This window comes from Chiloscyllium punctatum, chromosome 29, assembly GCF_047496795.1.
Source record: "Chiloscyllium punctatum isolate Juve2018m chromosome 29, sChiPun1.3, whole genome shotgun sequence".
NCBI classification, from domain to species: domain Eukaryota; kingdom Metazoa; phylum Chordata; class Chondrichthyes; order Orectolobiformes; family Hemiscylliidae; genus Chiloscyllium; species Chiloscyllium punctatum.
In genome coordinates, this window is record NC_092767.1 from 73,860,683 (window position 1) to 73,882,927 (window position 22,245).

The following is a 22,245-nucleotide window of genomic DNA, read 5'->3' on the forward strand; positions in this document are numbered from 1 at the left end:
AATGTGGGAGGAAACCGGAGCACCCGGTGGAAACCCATGCAGAATGGGGAGAACGTGCGAAGTCCTCATAGGCAGTCACCCGAGTGTGAAATCAAACCTGTGCCGCCCTAGGATTGTGAGAGAAACACCTATTCCTGTTTATCCTGGTCCAAATATGCGCTATCTTGGTGGATTGCAGTGTTACAGGGATAAGGGTTGGGTCTGAGTGGGATGCTTTTCGGAGGGGTGGTGTGGAGTCGATGGGCTGAATAACCTGCTTCCACACAAATCTGGGGATTTTATGATCTGATCTGGTTTGAGGGACATCCCAAATCCGAAAGCAAATCAATCCTATCAATATGCGACAAATTGGATACATTGAAATGGCAATTTTCCTCCAACATTAAATGTGTGTGTGTGTGTGTGTGTGTGTGTGTGTGTGTATTTTCATTTTTGTTTTTCAAGGCTTCTTTTTTTTGATTTTATGGAATTGTTGGCTGACCGCCACATATGACATCAGTGTCTGGTCAATTTAAAGCAGGAAGGTGGGTGAAGGAGTTTAAATGGACTGAGGGCAGAGCGAATGGGAGAGAGAGAGAGAGAGAGACTGAGGAAGAAGAGAAAGTTCAAAACAACCTTTAAGGAACAGAACCACGGAAGGAGAAATGTGATAAAGGAAGACTAATGTTTTTCGTTTTAAAAAAGGGAGTTTTAGTTGGATCTGAAGAGAAGTTCATGCACTGAAAAATTAGTCAACATACAGGGTTGACAATACATCTTGCTTCTTGTCCTGAGACATTGTGAACGATGGATTTTACACATCGGCGGAACTCAGTGAGTTTTTAAAAAAAAATTTCCATGTCATTTTAAAATTGAAAATGTTTTTGGGTGTTACTTGTGATGTTTGCAGTTGGGCTCAGTCATTGTTTTACGTGAGGTTACTGAAGTATTGAAGTGGCTGGAGATTTGAGGTTGTGAGGGGGATGTTGATGAGGTAATCCAGTGGGTCCCTTTGCCTGTCAGACCTGCTCCTCATTCCCCACTGCCTTGGTTTTAAGGCTGTTTTGACCCCCCTCTCCTCGCTACACTGGATCCACGCTGTAATTGGCAGTGTTTGGGGGTAGAGGTGACTGAATTCACATCGCAGCTGCTGCACTCGCTATTGCAGCTTTAACTGAGAATGTGCATTTTCCTAAAATTATGTTCTCCATTTCCAACCTCTCACTCTGCCCCCTAAGGCGGTGAATCGCACTCGGGTACAGATGCATAGGGCAAAAAGGTCCCAGCCCAAATTGCACACAAGTTTCAAGAAGATATTTGACTGTGAGGGCATCACAGAAAGAGATGTAAGAGGCCAGGAGCTAATTCCTGCAGTATGCTGAGATTGTTTAATTTGGGACAGGTGGGATTAAGTTTTTGGACCCTCTTCGATTCACAGCTTCTTTTAAGTGATGTAGGATTAATTTCTGTATAAGGCTTCCATAGCAGGAGAGTGTTGCATCATCAAAAGTGCCACCTTTTCGAATGAGACATTAAACTGAGGTTCTATCTCGGGATCCAATGCTCCAAGTATCCAATAGGAAAGAGATGAGCAGAAATTTCTCTACTCCCAAGATCAATGGTTGTTGAGCATCCTTACTTGAGAAAGGATGTATTGGCACTGGAGCTGGTTCAGTGGAGATTCACTAGTTGATTTCAGAAATAAGAAGATTGCCCTTATGAGGAGAGATTGAGAAGACTGGGACTCTACTCACTGAATTTAGGAGAAGGTGGGGGTTTCTTATAGAAACATTGAAATTATGAAAGGAATAGCGAAGATAGAAGCAGGGAGGTTGTTTCCACTGGTGGGTGAAACTAGAACTAGGGGGCATAGCCTCAAAATAAGGGGGAAGCAGATTTAGGATTGAGCTGAGGAGGAACTTCTTCACCCAAAAGGTTGTGAATCTGTGGAATTCCCTGCCCAGTGAAACAGTTGAGGCTACCTCGTTGAATGTTTTTAAGGCAAAGATAGATTTTTGAACAGTAAAGAATTTAAGGCTTACAATGAGTAGGCAGGTAAGAGGAGCTGAGTCCATGAAAAGATCAGCCATGACCTTATTGAATGGTGGGACAGGCTCAAGGGCCAGATGGCCTACTCCTGCTCCTAGTTCTTATGAGTATTGTTCGAGACTGAGTTAGAGTTTTAACCAATAAGGAGGAGGTAATGGAGGAAGATGGAGTTGAGGCTTGATCAGATCAGCCATTATCTTACTGAATGGTGGATGAAGCTTGGCGGACCAAATGGTCTACTCTTGATCCTATTTCTAATGGCTATCTGCTCCAGTCCCCCATGGTCAAACAGAAAGATAGATGAAAGCACTCTTTTTTTTACGCACCTTTAGGTATCTACAATTTTAACCTCTCCACCACTGGCAGCTGTAACTGTCAACTGCCTGGGTCCTGAGTTCTGGGATTCCCTCCCTAAACCTCAAATTATGAAGGATTTTGGTAGAGAGGGAGAAACTGGCAGAAACAGACACAAATGTTGGTAACCAATTCGGAGGTGTTGGGGTGGAGTTGCAGAGAAGGGTGGATGCACAGATTTAGAAAGTGTTTGTGTGGAGAGAGTTAAATCCGAATTCCCTACCAGAAAGGAAGAGGAGTAACTTTCAAATAAGGAATTGGAGCCATGTTTAAAGAACAGGCAGTAGGGACGGGGCTATTGAAAGGGGAAGGAGAATTAGATTAGAAACAGTGTGGAAACAGGCCCTTCAGCCCAACAAGTCCACACTGACCCTCCAAAGAGCAACCCACCCATACCCATTCGCCTACATTTACTCCTTCACCTAACACTACAGGCAATTTAGCATGGCCAATTCACCTGACCTGCAATCTTTGGATTGTGGGAGGAAACCGGAGCACCCAGAGGAAATCCACGCAGACACGGGGAGAATGTGCAAACTCCACACAGACAGTTGCCTGAGGCGGGAATTGAAGCCGGGTCTCTGGCGCTGTGAAGCAGCAGTGCTAACCACTGTGCCACCCCAATTAATTGGGAAGCTTTCTGGAAGAGACAGCATAGACACGGTGGGCCAAATGGCCTCCTTCTGCAGTATGCCGAGCACAGTCCTGATCTCTTGGCTGCAATCCGTGATTCATTTGAAATATTTGATTGCTATTACCCCTGTCTTTCTGTCTGTGAGACAGATTAAGACTATCATCAGTTGTGCTTGGACTCTTCCCCGGTGTACCGAAGGGACAGTTTAGCCATGTCTGTCAGATAGATTATAACTGTCACGCAGATTGGTCCTTTCCGCACACCATCTGCAAACCACACACACTTTGCAGAGAGGGTCACAGTTGACTGACACTATTTTGTCACGTTTGCACATCATGTGGTTTCTTTACAAAGCAGTCGCTCACACATGATGCAGTCCTGCAGAAGCTAATGAGACCATTGAGCCCATCGTGCCTCAGCCTAACACCTCGCTCTTTCCAACAGGTAGTTTAGAGCACCACAGCAAGATTTGGGGTTAAATGACCAATCATAGATCCACACAGGTGTGAGAGGTTTCCATTCAGTCTCTTGGTCCTGGCTTTGAAAGAGCAAAATGGTTCTTCTCATTCCCCATGTCCTCCATTCTGCCCTGGTATCACCCCAGTGTCCTGCATATTTATTTTCCCTCCTTATAGCTATTTAACCAATTCCCTTTTGAAAGTTTCTATTGAATCTGCTTCCACCACCCTTTCAGGCAGGGCGCTCCATATCAGATCAAATCACTGTGTTAAAAATACCTCTCATCTCTCACTCTGATTCATTTGTCACTTATCTCAAGTCTGTGTCCCTCTAGTTACCAAGCCTTCCTTATTCTATAAAAATGCAATTTCAAAAACATTCAGTAAATCTCTCCTTCACCCTCCCTGCTCCAACAGTTCTTGGGTTATTCCAATCTCCCCATGTCACTGAAATTCCTCAAACCTGAGATCACTTGTGCAGCCTCTGTGAGATAGCAATATGTAGATGGGAGGCAGTGGGACTAGTAGTAATTATTGCTGACTTGTTAATCTAGAGATCTAATTAATGTTCTGGGGGGTTCAGTGTGAATCCTGCCATGGCACTGTGAGGCAGCAGCGGTTACGATCTGGAATGCACTGCTTGAGAATGTATGGAGGCAGATTCAGTTGTGGTTTTCAGAAGAGAATTAGCCTGTTACTAGAAAAGGAAGTGTGTAAAGGTTTACTGGGAGAAGGCAGAGGAATGGTACTAAGTGAATTGTTCATTGGGAAAGCTGGTAAAGACATGAAGAGTTAAATGATCTCCATCTGCGCTATAAGAACATCCATGTCATTCACCACTGAATTATAGATCCCCGACAGCATGTAGGCAGGCCATTCAGCCCATCGACACCACACCAACCCTCTGAAGAGCACTCCACCCAGACCTATTCCCATAACCCTACATTTCCCAAGGCCAATCCACTGAACCTGCACATCTTTGGGCTGTGGGAGGAAACTGGAACACCCAGAGGAAACCTATGTAGACATGGAGAGAATGTGCAAACTCCTCACAGACAGTCGCCCGAGGCTGGAATTAAACTCTGGCACAGTGAAGCAGCAGTGCTAGCCACTAACCCATAGTGCCATCCTGGTGTATACACAATAACAACTTGCATTGTATAGTGCCTTTAGGAAATGTTTGAAGCACCAAATGGCCTATTTGTTTTCTTAATTAATTTGTTTGAGGCAGTAAACTATCCTCATTTCAACAAAGTGTTTTCGAACAAAGTTTGAAATTATAAGGAGATAGCAAGGCAAAAACTTGGTCAAAGAAGTAGATTCTAAGGAGTGCCTCAAAGAAGATAGAAAGTTTAGGGAGGAAATTTCAGAGCTTGAGGCGAATGCAGCTGAAGGTGTGATTAAAATTGAGGATGTTAAAGAAGCAAGAATTGGAAGACTGCAGAGATCTATAAGAGTTGTAGGAGAGATTTGACGTAGCACAGTGGTTTAGTGGTTAGCACTGCTCCCTCACAGCACCAGGGACTCAGGTTCAATTCCAACCTTAGGCAACTGTCTATATGGAGTTTGCATAATTCTCCCCATGTCTATGTGGGTTTCCTTCGGGTGCTCTGGTATCCTCCCAAAGCCCAAAGATGCATAGGTTAGGCGGACTGACCATGTTAACTTGCCTATTTGTGTCCAGGGATGTGTAGATTAGGTGGATTAGCAATAGAAAATGCAACATTACTGGGACAGGATAAGGAGTGACTCTGGGTGGAGTGCTTTTCGGAGGGTTGGTGTGGACTTAGTGGGCCGAATGTCCTGTTTCCACACTGTAGGGATTCTATGATAAGATTACAGAGGTAGAGGAGTTTGAAAGTCAGGATGAGAACTTTAAAATCAAGTTGTCGCTTAACTGGAGGCCAACATTGGTCGGTGAGATTTGGTGTGAGTTCTTAAACAGGGCTTTGCATAAGCTCAAATTTGCCAATTACGATGAATGACCACAAACTATTTTTTCAACAAAGCCCCTCTATCAGTGAAATCCTATATACCTTAAAGTCCTGATTTTGAAAAAAAAAAGGATTTTTGCAGGAAATGGAAGAAGCTGACCTATAACGCTCTTTCCTTAAAACCAATGGAACAGCATCCAGCCAGTTAACTCCACACAACCTGCTGAGCATTATTTTAGTTTGTTGAGACCTATTTTTCAATTTTAAGGTCCTGACCTCTGGGGTTAGAGAATGTGGGGATCAAATGAAGGTGGAAGAAGGGAAAAGAAAAGAAGGGAGCAAGATAAAGGGGGAGAGGATGGAGCAATGTCCCAGCCCAATAACAAGAGGAGGAAGCTGTTCAGCCTTTGGGAATTATCATTCAGCGAAGCCATGGCTGATTTGCAACCTAACTCCACATACCACTTTCAGCCACAACACAGATTTAACATAGGAGTTTACAGTTCAGAAGAGGCTCTTCAGGCCATCAAATGTCTACCACCAAAATGGATGTCCAGTTACCATTCCTAGTCACCCTACAGCCCAGTCTCCAAAATCCTTACTAATATATTTGTTTTCACCTATTTCCACAATTAATTCATCCATTTTATTGCAAATGCTCTGCATATTAAGGTGCAAAGCCTTAAGGCTGGTCTTTGTAACAATGTTTGTCCCATTCCCGTCATTTTTCACTGTGGCCCTGATTTCTCTGCTGATTACGTTTCCTATTCCCCTTTCTCTGACTCCTTGCATTGGTTCCCATCCTTTTGCCATTTTAGTTTAAAGCCTCCCCAACCACGTGAGGAAATAGCTCCCTCGAACCACCCCAGACGTCAGTTATAGAGTCATACAGTAGATTTGATTCCATTCAGTGTGAAAACAGGCCCTTTGGCCCAAGAAGTCCACACCAACTCTCCAAAGAGTAACCCACCCAGACCCATTTCCCTCTGACTAATGCACCTAACACTATGGGAAATTTGAATGGCCAATTCACCTGACCTGCACAACTTTGGACTGTGGGAGGAAACCCACGCAGACATGGGGAGAATGTGCAAACTCCACACAGTCGCCCAAGGCTGGGATCGAACCCACTCAACCACCATGCCGCTCAGTACTACAGCATAGAGACAGGCCCTTTGGCCCAAACTGGTCCATGCCGACCAAAATGACTATCCACGCTAACCTCATTTTCCTGCAATTGGTCAAAATACTTCTCATCGTTTCCTATCCGTGTATTTGTCCAAATGCCTTTTAAATGTTGATAACATTTAAAATATTAATTTTAATGTTAATAAAATGTTAAATGCCTCAACCACTTCTGCTGACAACTTATTCCATATGTGTACCACCCTCTGTATAAAAAAACGTTGCCCCTCAGGTTCCCTTTTATTAGATTACTTACAGTGTGGAAACAGGCCCTTCGGCCCAACAAGTCCACACCGCCCCGCCAAAGCGCAACCCACCCATACCCCTACAAATACCCCTTCCCTAACACTACGGGCAATTTTAGCATGGCCAATTCACCTGACCTGCACATCTTTGGACTGTGGGAGGAAACCGGAGCACCCGGAGGAAACCCACGCAGGCACGGGGAGAACGTGCAAACTCCACACAGTTAGTCGCCTGAGGCGGGAATTGAACCCGGGTCTCTGGCGCTGTGAGGCAGCAGTGCTAACCACTGTGCCACCTTTCTTACCCCTCTAAGCTTAAACGGACGCCCTCTAGTCCTAGATTCCTCAACCCTGGGAAAAAGACTGAGTGCATTCACCCTATCCATGCCTCTCATGATCTTATTCACCTCTATAAAGTCCCTCCTCACTCTCCTACCCTCTAAAGAAAAAAAAGTGCTAGCTTGTCCCCCAGCCTCTCCCTCAGACCGTTGATTCCAGGCAACATTCTTGTAAATTTCTTCTGCACTCTTTCCAGTTTAATAACATCCTTCCTGTAACAAGGTGACCAAACCGGAACATAATACTCCAAATTTAGCCTCATCAATGTCCCATACAACTGTAACATAACTTTCCAACTTTTATACTCAATGCCTGACTGGAGGCCAATGTGCTAAAGGCCTTCTTCACTGTCCTGTCTACCTGAGACTTTCAGAAAACAGTGAACCGGAACTCCAAAATCCCTCTGTTCCACTACACTCCTTAAGGCCCTATTCATTCACCATGAAACCCCTATCCTGATTTGACTTTCCAAAATGCAAGACCTCACTCTTATCTATATTAAACTCCATTTGCCATTTTTCAGCTCACTTCCCCAGCTGATCAAGGTCCTGCTGCAATTTCTGATAACCTTTCTCAATGTCCATGATACCGCCTATTTTAGTGTCATCAGCAAGCTTACCAACCTTGCCTTGTACATTTTCATCCAAATCACTGATACAGATAACAAACACAGTGATGGGTCCAGCACTGACCCCTGTGGCACTCCTGTAGTAGTCACAGGCCTCCAGTCTGACAAGTATCCTTCCTCTATTACCTTCTGCTTCTTACCATCAAGCCAATGTTGTGTCCAATTTGCCAGCTCACACTGGATTCCATGCAATCTAACTGTCCCATACAGCCTACCATGTGGAACCTTATCAAAGGGCTTACTGACTACAGGTACCACCCTGCCCTCGTCAACCTTCCTGGTCATTTCATTAAAGAACTCTAAGAAATTTGTGGGGCATGATCTCCCACTCACAAAGCCATACTGACTACTCCTAATCAAGCCCTGTCTTTCCAAATGCATCTACATCTTATCCCTCAGAATCTTCTCAAGTAACTTACCCACCACAGATGTTAAGCTTACTGGTCTATAGTTCAAAGGCTTTTCTTTGTAGCCCTTCTTGAATAATGGCACAACATTTGCTACCTTCCAGTTTTCTGTGACCTCACTCGTGGCTAATGGTCCTGTTCCTGTCCAAGTCAAAACATGTTGACTTAAAAATGACCCGTGCGTCTTCTCAACTCTGACTTAAAGTCCTGTTGTCTGCTTTCTGTCCATTAGTCAATCCTCCATTCATGTGATTGACAAATTAACAATTAATCCAGCGCCAGTCACTGTTGGAGAAAAGAGGTCAAATCATCTACTTCCCTTTGTGTGAAGTGGTCCCAAATTTCACTCCTGAAAGGTCCACCTCTAATATTTAGTCTCTACCCCCGAGGCCTCAAGACCTCAAAAAAACCTTCAAATTTGGAGCAGGAGTAGGACACTCAAGCTTGTTTCTCTACTCCATCAAGATCATGGCTATAGTGATTGGAATGAGGGCCAGGTGATATTGGGGTTGTTAACCTGGGCCAATCAGGAGGCCAATCCTGATGAAGGGCTTATGCCCGAAATGTCCATTCTCCTGCTCCTCGGATGTAAACTGACCTGCTGTGCTTTTCCCGCGCCACACGTTTTGACTCTGATCTCCAACAATTGCAGTCCTCATTTTCTCCCAATAAGGGAGTCCTGGCCAACAGATATAAACAGAAGATTCAACATGGGTGCTGGGGAAAAATAAGCACTACAAAGAAAAACAGAAAAAAAAGAAAGAACAAAAAAGAAAAATAAACAGGAGATTCAGACAGTCTTCTCATTCTAGATTCTGGCTCTAAGCTGGTCGGTCAGAGCCCATGTACTGTGCACGTGTGAATAAAGGGTGATTTGGTAATGGTATACCAGCCTCTGTGCAGTTATTTCAATGGCTGATCTGATTATTGTTTCAGTTTCACTTGCTTGCCTGCTCCCCACAACTTTTAACTCCTTTGTCAGTCAAAAAATGTGCCTACCTCAACATCCGATGACCCTGTCTCCACCAGAGAAATTCACAGGCTCACAACTTCCCTAAGACAAGTAAACTCTCCTCAACTCTGACTTAAAAGTCCCATGCTTCTACTCAGTTGGACATCCCCTTTAACACAGAGATGAGGTAAAACTTTTTCTCACAGAGTCTTTGGAACTCTCTTGCTCTGTAGATGGTGGAAGCAGAATAAGGCAGAGGTAGATAGATTCCTGTTGAGAAAGGGGGTGAAGAGGTTTTGGGATAGATGGGAATGTACATTTAAGGCTACAATCAGATGCGCCATGATCTTATTTGGTAGTGGGTCAGGTTTGATGGGCTGAATGGCCTACTCCGGCTCCTTATTTGGATCACCATCTCCTCATGCGGTACTCTAGATGTGGTCTAACCAATGCCGTGCATGGCTGTATCATCATCTGTTCCCTCTAATTTCTTGAAAACCACCCTTATTCTTCCAGGGAACATAATCCTAGTTTGTGTTTTCCCTCCTCATCTTCTGGGATCTGGAGGGAAATGGTAGCTTGTGGTGGAATTGTAGGAAGCTGAGAATTGACACAGAGATCCTGGTGGAAGGATGAGAATTCCTGAAGGGAATGGCAGCGTACTATTGGTTAGTGCCTTCGGTATAATGTTGTAAATGTGGAGGGCTGCTGTCAGGATTAAGCATACTGGTAAATAGAGAAAGCTGGCATGTAACCAGGGAACTTTTGAGGGCTCCACAGTCAATGACATAGGAAGGAAGTGAGCTGAATTAACATGCATCAATCAAATGGCTCCAAAAACAGATAATTCAGCCCACGTGAGCCCTACTAGTCCATGCAAGTCACCTCTCCCAGCCTTGAAAACTCACATTCCTCCAATTTGGTCTCTAAGCATCCCCAATTGTAATCAACCCACTGGTTGTCAGCCACCTGGACCCTAAGCCCTGGAATTTCTGCTTCTCTGTTCCTTTTTTGATGTTCCATACTTATTTAACAAAGACTTTAGCTGTATGTCTTAATATCTCCTTATGTGACTTAATAGAGTCATACAGCATGGAAACAGACTCTTCAGTCTAACCGGTCCATGCCAAACATAATCCCAAACTAAACGAGTTCCACCTGCCTGTTCCTGGTCGATATTCCTCCAAGCCTTTCTTATTCATGTACTTATCTAAGTTTTTTTTTAACACGTTGTAACTGGCCCCATATCCTCAGGAAGTTCATTCCACCTGCAAACCAAATTCTGTGTAAAAAATTTGCCCCCATGTCTTTTTTAAATGTCTCTCCTCTCACCTTAAAAATGTACCCTCTAGTCTTGAAATCCCCCATCCTAGAGAAAAGACACCTACCATTAGCTTATGGTAACCCCTCATGATTTTATAGACCTTTTTAATGTCACCTCTCAACCTCCTACTCTCCAGTGAAAAATGCCCCAGCCTATCTAGCCTTTCACTATGACTCAAACCTTTCACACCCAGCAACATCCTGGTCAATCACTTCTGAACCTTCTCCAGCTTAACAATATCCTTTCTATAACTGTCAAGTGTTATTTAATAACAGTCCATGGGTCTTCTTACTACCTTTATACACTTTATAAGTTCAATTATTAGGTCCCAGTAAATGTAATTCTCATTTAGAGTTGTGCCTAACAGGACATAGCCCATATCCTTGATGTATTAGGACCACTGAAATACACTATAAGTTCAATTTGAAATCTGGATGAGCCCTAAGATTCCACAAGTGGATCTCCTGATTGTCGTTCCCCAGAGAAATACTACCATGTGTTTGGTGGCAGTGATTCCCAGGGGAAAGTTGGAAAAAAAAGAGTCTGGACTTTGTTAGAAAACTCTTGAATTCTTTCCCACTGTTGGTATCTCTGACCTCAATCACATGGAAGTACACATGCAATCAAATGAATGAGAAAAGACAACTGTGGTCCTCAATCTAGAAATAAGATAAAGGCAAAGTTGCCATCATCCCAGAGGGCCACACGGTAGTGAACTTAACCAGAGGGTCATCACTCCTCAAGTGAAGCTGAGAAGACAGGACTTTTGTGGTGACCTCAGCTGGTGTCAGGAATTGAACTTGTGGTGTTGGCATCACTCTGCATTGCAAACCAACCTCCAGCCAACTGAGCTGATGGAACTGTTTTGAAAAAGGAAAAAGCAGTTGAACTGGTAAATGAAATTAAAAACAGAAATTGTTGGTGAAACTCAGTGGATCTGGCAGCATCCTTGGAGAGAAAGCTAGGTCAAAATTTCAGGTCCAGTGACGTCATCAGAATTGGTCAAGGAGATATCCTGGTCTGACTAGTCTCAAAACAGAAAGACCAATATGTCCCATTTCCCAGTATTAAGATTTTTTAAAAAATGTTTTTCCTTTTAGGGAGCTGTCATCAGCCTTTATGGGCCCCCACCTCCACCATTTTATAGGGGAGTCTCTAAGCTGATTAGAATGCTGTGGGTTCAACATCCACACCTGAGACCTGAGCTCAGAAAAATCAAGGGTGACACTCCCAGCCCAGCTGGTCAAAGGCACAATCTTGCAGATGTTATAATAAACACTCTCAAGTGAGCTTGAGAGATCCCGTCTTGGCTGGGAGCTCTCATCAGTGTCCTAGCTGATAGTCGTCCCTCAAACAACATCACAAAAATAGTGTCACAGAGATGTACAGCACGGAAACAGACCCTTTGGTCCAACTCATCCATGTCGACCAGATATCCTAAATTAATCTAGTCCCATTTGCCAGCATTTGGCCCATATCACTTTAAACCCTTCCTATTCGTATCCCCATACAGATGCCTTTTAAATGTTGTAATTGTACCAGCCTCCACCACTTCCTGTGGAAGCTCATTCCTTACACACACCACCCGTGAAAAGGTTGCCCCTTAAGTCCCTTTTAAATCTTTCCCCTCTCATCTTAAACCTATGCCCTCTAGTTTTGGACTCCCCTACCTTAGGGAAAAGACCTTGGCTGTTCACCCTATATTTGCCCCTCATGATTTTATAAACTTCTAAAAGGTCACCCCTCAGCCTCTGAAGCTCCAAGGAAAATAGTTCCAGCCTATTCAAACCCTGGCAACATCCTTGTAAATCTTTTCTGAACCCTTTCAAATTTCACAACATCTTTCCTATAGCAAAGTCAAAAATCACACAACACCAGGTGATAGTCCAACAGGTTTAATTGGAAGCACTAGCTTTCAGAGCACCGCTCCTTCATTTTTAACTTTGTACACCCCAGTCCAACACTGGCATCTCCAAATCATTTCCTATAGCAGGGAGACCAGAATGGAATGCAATATTCCAAAAGGGATCTAACAAATATCCTGTACAACCACAAAATGATTTCCCAACTCCAACAGATTCAAGAACAGCTTCTCCCCTGTTGCTATTAGACTTCTGAATGGACCTCTCCAATTTTAAATTTAAATGTTGATCTTGCTGTTTTTGTGCACCTTCTCTGCAGTAGTAACATTGTATTCCTTGCTCTGTTCTATCACCCTAATGCACTTTGCATGGTATGATCTGCCTGTATTGCATGCAAAACAAAACTTTTCACTGTATCTAGGTATGTGACAATAATAAATCAAGTCAAATTACAAAAAATGATAATCTGAACATAATCGCATTATTGTTTATGGGAGCTTGCAGTATGGACATTATCTATATTACAACAGTAACTACAATTCAAAAGTGATGCTTGGTAGTACAATCCTTTTGAAATTTGGAATTCCTATGATTCTGTCCTGGAGAGTGCAAAATCGAAAACCCTTGACAGCATGTCTGTTTTTTCTAGTAATATTAAAAATGAAATGACCAATTGCCCTTGAGGGAAACATTAACAATAAAACTGGCAAAAGAAACTGACTTGTCTGAATTCTATACTTCAAAATGGCACTCCAGTACAACCAGCACATTCAGTTCCAAATATTACATTTTACCTTTAGTGATCTTTCCCTCTGGGCATTAAACATTTTGGGGGATCCTGTGGTTGCTATATAAATGAACAATGAAGGTTGGGAAGATTGTTGCCATGTCAAAAGTGAAACTTGTCTTTTTCCTCCTCGTGTGCTAACGCTACAGTTGCCTCTTGCCTCCCAGCTCCACCATGCTCCCTGCTAGTCTTCTGCAGATGGTCGTCCTGTGTGCCTGGGTGCTGTTAGCTGGAGAAGCCAGCTTGTTCTCTGAAGGAGGGAAGACAGTGCCGTTGGATGCAAGCCGAAAGGAAGGTGCAGCACACTCTTTGCCTGATCCTGAGCTGGTCCATACCCTCCGCAGGACTCTGCTGAGCAGATTGGGACTGAGCCATCTCCCCAAACCCAATCCTGCTGCCATCATCCCTCAGTACATGCGTGATTTGTACCATTTTCACACCGGGGATTACGGCAACATCCAGGATTCTAGCTTCACCCACTTAGGGAAACAGACACGGGGCGCCAACACAGTGCGGAGCTTCCATCACTTGGGTGAGTTACCACAACCAAACATCCTGTCCGAACTCTCCACCTCCTCTTCTCCCTTCAGAATGGACTGTTCTTTTTACCTCACATTACTTTTCTCTATCACACATATTCAGTTAGATATCCACAACCTCTACCACCCATAGGGGAATAGAGTTCAAAAGGGAATATCTTTAGGCGTTCCTTCCCACTTATTTTGGATTGACTCAACATGAACCATGCTATCCAACTGCAAGTGGTCCAATATCATATCTATGATTTGAAAAATGTGAACAGTAAAAGTATAATTTGTCTTCTAGTTCGTCTCATGAAAATCTCAATGTGTTACAGAATTCATATGCTCAGTGCATTTAGCTTCATCTGACACTTGAATTTGTCCTGAATCAAATTCTTACATACCACATGCTCAATGCTTTCTCACGGTCAATATAGTATTGCTGAATATTGGAACACTTGGTTTAGTAAAACTGGCATAGCCTACATATTCTACAGGAGAAAGTGAGGACTGCAGATACTAGAGAGTCCGTCGAAAAGTGTGGGTTAGAAAAAGCATAGCACGTCGGGCAGTATCAGAGGAGCAGGAGGGTTGGCATTTTGGGCATCACAACAAATTATAGTTGTACTAACTCAGGTAGCCCAAAAGGAAAGGAAAGGAGTTCCATTCCAAGTTGCATCCCATTGCAATTTCTTTTAATCCTTCTATGTGACAAGGCCAGCATTTATTCGCTATCCGTAACTGCACCTGAACTGAGTAACATAAAGTCATACAGATGTACAGCATGGAAACAGACCCTTCAGTCCAACCTGACCATGCCAACCAGATATTCCAACCCAATCTAGACCGACCTGCCAGCACCCGGCCCATATCCCTCCAAACCCTTCCTATTCATATACCCATCCAAATGCCTCTTAAATGTTGCAATTATACCAGCCTCCACCACTTCCTCTGGCAGCTCATTCCATACACATATCACCCGCTCAGTGAAAACGTTGCCCCTTAGGTCTCTTTTATATCTTTCCCCACTCACCCTAAACCTATGCCCTCTAGGTCTGGGCTCCCCAATGCCAGGGATATGACTTTTACTATTTACCCTATCCATGACCCTCATAATTTAACCCTGGCAACATCGTTGTAAATCTTTTCTGAACCCTTTCAAGTTTCACAACATCTTTCCGATAGGAAGGAGACTAGAATTGCATGCAATATTCCAACAGTGGCCTAACCAATGTCCTGTACAGCCGCAACATGACCTCCCAACTCCTATACTCAATACTCTGACCAATAAAAGGAAAGCATACCAAACGCCTTCTTCACTATCCTATCTACCAGAGACTCCACTTTCAAGGAGCTATGAACCTGCACTCCAATGTCTCTTTGTTCAGCAACTCTCTTTAGGACCTTACCATTAAGTATACAAGTCCTGTTAAGATTTGCTCTCCCAAAATGCAGCACCTCACATTTATCTAAATTAAACTCCATCTGCCACTTCTCGGCCCATTGGCCCATCTGATCAAGATCCTGTTGCAATCTGAGGTAACCCTCTTCGCTGTCCACTACACCTCCAATTTTGATGTCATCTACAAACTTACTAACTGTACCTCTTATGCTCGCATCCAAATCATTTATGTAAATGACAAAAAGTAGAGGTCCCAGCACCGATCCTTGTGGCACTCCACTAGTTACAGGCCTCCAGTCTGAAAAACAACCCTCCTCCACTACCACACTCTGTCTTCCACCTTTGAGACAGTTCTGTATCCAAATGGCTAGTTCCCCCTGTATTCCGTGAGATCTAACCTTGCTAACCAGTCTCCCATGGGGAACCTTGTCGAACGCCTTACTGAAGTCCATATAGATCACATCTAGCACTCTGCCCTCATCAATTCTCTTTGTTACTTCTTCAAAAAACTCAATCAAGTTTGTGAGACATGATTTCCCACGCACAAAGCCATGTTGACTATCCCGAATCAGTCCTTGCCTTTCCAAATACATGTACATCCTGTCCCTCAGGATTCCCTCCAACAACTTGCCCACCACCGAGGTCAGGCTCACCGGTCTATAGTTCCCTGGCTTGTCCTTACCGCCCTTCTTAAACAGTGGCACCACGTTAGTCAACCTCCAGTCTTCTGGCACCTCACTTGTGACTGTCGATGATACAAATATCTCAGCAAGAGGCCCAGCAATCACTTCTCTAGCTTCCAACAGAGTTCTAGGGTACACCTGATCAGGTCCTGGGGATTTATCCACCTTTACCCATTTCAAGATATCCTGCACTTCCTCCTCTGTAATATGGACATTTTTCAAGATGTCACCATCTATTTCGCTACAGTCCATATCTCCCATATCCTTTTCCACAGTAAATACTGATGCAAAATATTCATTTAGTATCTCCCCCATTTTCTGCTGCTCCACACAAAGGCCGCCTTGCTGAGCTTTGAGGGGCCCTATTCTCTCCCTAGTTACCCTTTTGCCCTTTATGTATTTGTAAAAACTCTTTGGATTCTCCTTAATTCTATTTGCCAAAGCTATCTCATGTCCCCTTTTTGCACTCCTCATTTCCCTCTTAAGTATACTCCTACTGCCTTTATACTCTTCTAAGGATTCACTCGATCTATCCTGTCTATACCTTACATATGCTTCCTTGTTTGTCTTATCCGAACCCTCAATTTCTTTAGTCATCCAGCATTCCCTATACCTACCAGCCTTTCCTTTCACCCTAAAAGGAGTATACCTTCTCTGGATTCTCTTTATCTCATTTTCCGAAGGCTTCCCAATTTCCAACCGTCCCTTTACCTGTGAACATCTGCCCCTAATCAGCTTTTGAAAGTTCTTGCCTAATACCGTCAAAATTGGTCTTCATCCAATTTAGAACTCCAACTTTTAGATCTGGTCTATCCTTTTCCATCACTATTTTAAATCTAATAGAATTATGGTCGCTGGCCCCAAAGTGCTCCCCACTGACACCTCAGTAATCTGCCCTGCCTTATTTCCCAAGAGTAGGTCAGGATTTGCACCTTCTCTAGTAGGTACATCCACACACTGAATCAGAAAATTGTCTTGTCCTCACTTTATTAATTCCTCTCCATTTAAACCCTTAACACTATAGCAGAGTCAGCCTATGTTTGGAAAGTTAAAATCCCTTACCATAACCACCCTATTATTCTTACAGATAGTGGAGATCTCCTTACAAGTTTGTTTCTCAATTTCCCTCTGACTATTAGGGGGGTCTATAATACAATCCCAAGACTTCAAAGTTTGGGAGAAGATTTGTAGCTCGGGTGCTCGTTGTTGTGGTTCTGTTCGCCGAGCTGGGAATTTGTCTTGCAAACGTTTCGTCCCCTGTCTAGGTGACATCCTCAGGGCTTGGGAGCCTCCTGTGAAACGCTTCTGTGCTGTTTTCTCCGGCATTTATAGTGGCCTGTCTCTGCCGCTTCCGGTTGTCAGCTCGAGCTGTCCGCTGTAGTGGCCGGAAAACCTGGACCCAATATACCGGCCACTACAGCGGACAGAGACAGGCCACTATAAATGCTGGAGAAAACAGCACAGAAGCGCTTCACAGGAGGCTCCCAAGCACTGAGGATGTCACCTAGACAGGGGACGAAACGTTTGCAACACAAATTCCCAGCTCGGCGAACAGAACCACAACAATCCCAAGACTTGCTGGGACCATTTCAGAGGGCAATTAGGAGTCATTCACATTAACAGCATGGTGTACCACAAGATGCATTGCAGTAACTCCTTCAACTCTACCTGCCAGACTCAGAACCTCTATTACCCAGAAGGGCAAGAATAACAGAAGCATAGAACAAGGTAAATAGAATCCAAGCCAGATTGTGATATAGCAACCAAGGCACATTTCTCTTCATTGCAGAGAGAGTTTATTGATATGCTGAGCTTTAGCCCTCTCTCATCCCACCCTCAGTATCCCAGCGCTTCCTGTTTATAGATATTTTCTATTCAGCAATGTTATTACATACCTCTGGAGCGGGTGGGCTTTGAAACCCGGCCTCCTTGCTCAGAAGTAGGGTCATACCACTTCATAAGAACCCCAGCCTGCTTGAAGATAATTAATATCCATCAACGGTTTCTCTTAACCCTACAATATCATTAACAAACCTGAACAGTGTGATTGACCAGATATAAACAAACACTACCACCTGCAAGTTTGCTGCCAAGCCGCACAATACCCTGATTTAGAACTATATCCCTATTCCTTCATTGTTTCTGGGTCAGAATCCTGAAACTTCCGCCTAGGAGTTCCGTGGCTGTCCCTAAATCCCAAGGCCGATCGTGGTTCCAGAAAGTGGCTCACCATCCACCCTCTTGAGGGGCATCAGGGATAGATGAAACAGAAACTAAAGTGGACGTATTTTCTTTGTGGAGAGAGGTTATTCACTTTCTAGGGGATTGGTTAACTCAGTTGGCTGCTTTGCAATGCAATGACACCAACAATGTAAGTTCATTTCCCAAACCTGCTGAGGTTACCAAGAAGGACTATCTTTCTGAAAGTCTCCCCTCGTGTTAGGGATGATGACTCTCAGGTTAGACTAGTCATCTCTCTCTAATGAGATAGCAAGGTAAAGATAAAAGACCAACAGATGTAGGAGTGCATTAGGCCATTCACTAATCGAGTCTGTTCTACCATTTGATCATGGCTGACATGTTTCATAGCCCCATTCTCCCGCCTTCTGGATGAAATACACTCAATGGCTTGCCTTCCACAGCCCTCTGCAGCAATGAGTTACATAGTTTCTCCACCCTCTGGTTGAAGAAATTCATCCTCACCTCAGTTCTAAAGGGTTGTCCCTTCACTCTCAGGCTGTGCCCTCTGGTCCTAGTCTCTGCTATTTCTCCAAGTCGACTCTATACAAACCTCTCAGATTTCTGTAAATTTCAATGAGATCCCCACCCTTCATCCTTTTAAACTCGATTGAGTACAGACTCAGAGTCGTTAACCACTCCTGATATGCCAAGCCCTTCATCCGCGGGTTCATTCTTGTAAACATCTTCTGGACCAGCACATCCTTCCTTGGATGTGGAATGCTTACTGACTTGTTGAATTTTACTCCTCTGCTCACACACCTTCATGGGGAATAGTCGTCATTGACCCATAAAGGGATAGTCTCCATGGAGTCGTAGGGAATGAAAGCCTTTATTAAAAAAACTGTTGGATCAGGGAGGTTTTTTACTCTTCATGAAATTATTTGTTATTAACCCTAATCAGTGTTTTTCTCCTCTTTCTCCATTTGGCTTATGACAGATTATCTCCAGGAGGTTCCTGATCCTAAGGGAAGAGGTTTCCACCAGATCGTCTTCAACTTGACTACCATCCCTGACCGAGAACATGTCACCTCGGCCGAGCTCCGTTTATTCCGGGAGGCTGAGATTGGGGCCAGTCCTGATCTGGATGTGGTGGCTGTTTACGAGCTCTCTGGGCCCCTGGGCAGAGGAAGGATGGGGCGCAGGCTACTGGAGAGGCGCCTGCTACCCGGTAACCGGAGCCAGTGGGAGAGCTTCGAGGTGGGCCCGGCGGTGATGAACTTGAAAGCAGGGCAGCGGCAAAGGCGGGGACTGGTGGCTTTCCTGGTCGAGATGAGGCCGGGACGGTCACCACGTGGGCGGCTGAGAGTCGGCAGGTCACCACGGGAGGCTGAGGAACCCCGCTGGCCACTCCTGGTCACCTATGGCCGGGACAGTGGCGGTGGGAGGGCTTTGGGATCCAGGCCCAAGCGGCATGGCCTGAAGAAAGGGGCTCGGGCCAGAGTTCGGTCGCGTAATCGGTGCCGCCGGAGACCGCTGTACGTAGACTTCAAGAGGGTGGGCTGGACTGAGTGGATCATCGCTCCCCGTGGCTACAATGCCTTTTACTGCCAGGGTGAGTGCCGGTTCCCGCTTGCTGATCACATGAACTCCTCCAGCCATGCCATCGTGCAGACCCTGGTCAACTCAGTGAACACTGACATCCCCAAGGCCTGCTGTGTACCTACTGAGCTCAGCCCAGTCGCCATGCTCTACCTAGACGATGATGAGAGAGTGGTCCTCAAGAATTACCAGGAGATGGCCGTCGAAGGCTGTGGATGCCGCTGAGAGAACAAACCCTGCCTCCAACAGGTGCGAGACCATTATGCAATGGGGTAATCTTCATTGAGTAACTGAATCATTGCAGATCTTCATTGAGTCATTGGGAAGTCTTCAGTAAGTCACTGGGAGTCTTCATTGAATCATCAAAGATCTTCATTACATCGTGGGGAGCCTTAATTGAGTCATTGAAGGTGGTCTTCATTGAGTAACTGGGGTGATTTTTATTGAATCATAGGGGATATTCTTTAAGTCATTGGGAGTCTTCATTGAGTCATAGTGATGATCTTCATTGAATCATTGGGGATCTTCATTGATTAACAGTGCAGTCTTGAAACAGTCATTGGAGGTGGTCTTCATTGAGATATTGGGGAATCTTCAATAAGTCATTGAGAGTCCTCATTGAGTCATGAATTGTCTTCACTGAGTCTTTCAGGGGTTTTCATTGAGACATTCAGGATCTTCATTAAGTCATTGGTAATCTTCATTGAATTATGACATGTCTTCATTAAGTCATACAACATAGAAGATGTCCTTCAGTTTATCAAGTGTGTGTCCACCTGGCCTACTCTCATCCCACTTTCCTGTACCTAGTCCACAGCCTCTGAAGTCATGACATTTTGAGTGTGAGGTTTCTATTACCCTCCCAGGACTTTTTTGTTAATATAAGGCATGCTGAGATTTGATAAGCCTGCATGAAGATTATATTCCAGGGTCTTCACTCAAAAGGATACCCTCATCAGTCCAGGCTTGTGCTGGGTGCGGGATTCATCACCATATCCTTTCCAGCACAGTTCAGTCATATTGGACTCAACATTAACTGTTTCTATGTCCAAATATTCTACTAGACCTCCTGAGTTTCTCCAATATTGTTGTCAAGAAGAGTCAAGGACTCATAGAAGCATAGAAAAAAGGCGCAGGTGTAGTCCATTTTGCCCTTTGAGTCTGTTCCAAAACTCAGTATGATCAAGACTGACCATCCAACTCAGCTCCCTCTTTCTGCTCTCTCCTCATATCCTGTAATCCCTTAAATTCTAAGAACTATATGCACAACATTTATGAAAGTCTTCAATGTTTTGGCCTCAAAGTTTCCTGTGGCAGAGAATTCCACAAGTTCAGCACTCCCGGGTAAAAAGGTTTCTCCTCATCTCTGTCCTTAAAGGTCTATCCCATTTATTTAGACTGTGACTCCTGGTTTAGGACTCCCTAGTCATTCTCAATATCCATCCTCAACACATTAACTATATTTCTCTCTCCCACAGATGCTGCCAAACCTGCTGAGTTTCTCAAGCATGTTTTGTGTTTGTTTCAGATTTCCAGCATCTGCAGCAAAGTGTGTTGGGGAGGTTCTAACATAGTTGCCCCTATCAGAAGCTATTGACAGAAAGACTTGTGTTTGTGTGACACCTTTTCATGGCCTCAGGACATCCTTTGGCAGCTGACAAATAATCTTTTTTCCTATGAATGCAGTCGGTCTCTGTAGCACTGCAAAGAAACATGGCTGCCTAATTGGTGCTTGTAGGATATTGCTGTGCACAAGTTGATACTCAGGCCAAGATAATTTGTCTTTTGACAATGTCGATTGAGTAATATTGGTCCACGACACCAGGTAGAAAACAAACCGTTGCCCCCACCCTCCATAGCCCAGCACCCGTTTGAAACAGGACATTGTACACCCACCTGTGGGAGCAGGAAGTTTGAAGGTTCATCTGTAAGATGATGTGGAGATGCTGCTGTCGGACTGGGTTAGAGAAAGTCAGAAGTCACACGACAGCAGGTTATAGTCCAATACGTTTATTTGAAATCACAAGCTTTCAGACCATTGCACCTTCGGCAGGTGAAGTCATTGTGATTTCAAATAAACCGGTTGGACTATAACCTGGTGTCGTGTGACTTCTGACTTCATCTGAAAGGTGGTAATGCAGCACTCGCTCAGTTCGATACAGGGAGCGTTAGCGTGGATTTGTGCTCAAGTCTCTGGAATCAACTGACACCAATAATTACCACTGTTTTTGTCGCTGTGAAAATAAAGAATGAATTGACTGTACATTCAGATGTGGTGAAAAAAAATTTAACTTTTTCTCTAATCTTGTGTTAAATAGTTTCTTATTCATCATATGTCTATGGGTCCTCTTTGCCCTGAAAGCACTGGCTAATAGCCTAGCTCTTTGGTATTCACCTCAAACAGTATGTGCAAACCAAGAATGTGAATAGTAGCAAGTTATTTGATTATGGGAACATCACAGTTAGCAATGAAATTCCACCTTGGCAATGACCTTTAAACTTGCCAGCAAGGGGTTAGAGAGGGAAGTGGTTGGGTCACTGGGCAGATACTTTGTGACAGGAATCCAGGCTGACATTTTTTTCCTTTTTTCATCTTTCCCCTAGAGATTCAGAATCCCAGTTACAGCAAAATCACCCTCACTTACTGTGCCCAGTTCTAAAGGCAGCTAACTAGAGTCATAGAGATGTACAGCATGGAAACAGACCCTTCTAGTCCCACCTG

General features: G+C 44.2%; 1 protein-coding gene across 1 annotated transcript; it reads left to right on the plus strand.

Moving 5' to 3' along the window:
• The first annotated feature begins 562 nt into the window (after window positions 1-562).
• LOC140454575 (bone morphogenetic protein 4-like) lies at window positions 563-21,793 on the plus strand. The gene is made up of 3 exons (XM_072549428.1): window positions 563-813; window positions 13,305-13,669; window positions 18,922-21,793. Exons 2-3 carry the CDS (start codon window positions 13,312-13,314, stop codon window positions 19,746-19,748), a joined length of 1,185 nt encoding a protein of 394 aa, XP_072405529.1. The 5' UTR covers window positions 563-813; window positions 13,305-13,311; the 3' UTR covers window positions 19,749-21,793.
• The last annotated feature ends 452 nt before the right edge of the window (window positions 21,794-22,245 follow it).

Coding starts and splice junctions, on each gene's coding strand:
- LOC140454575 (XM_072549428.1), top strand. CDS start 13,312: ATGCTCCCTGCTAGTCTTCTGCAGATGGTCGTCCTGTGTGCCTGGGTG. Junction 13,670..18,921: donor GCGGAGCTTCCATCACTTGG/GTGAGTTACCAC, acceptor GGCTTATGACAG/ATTATCTCCAGGAGGTTCCT.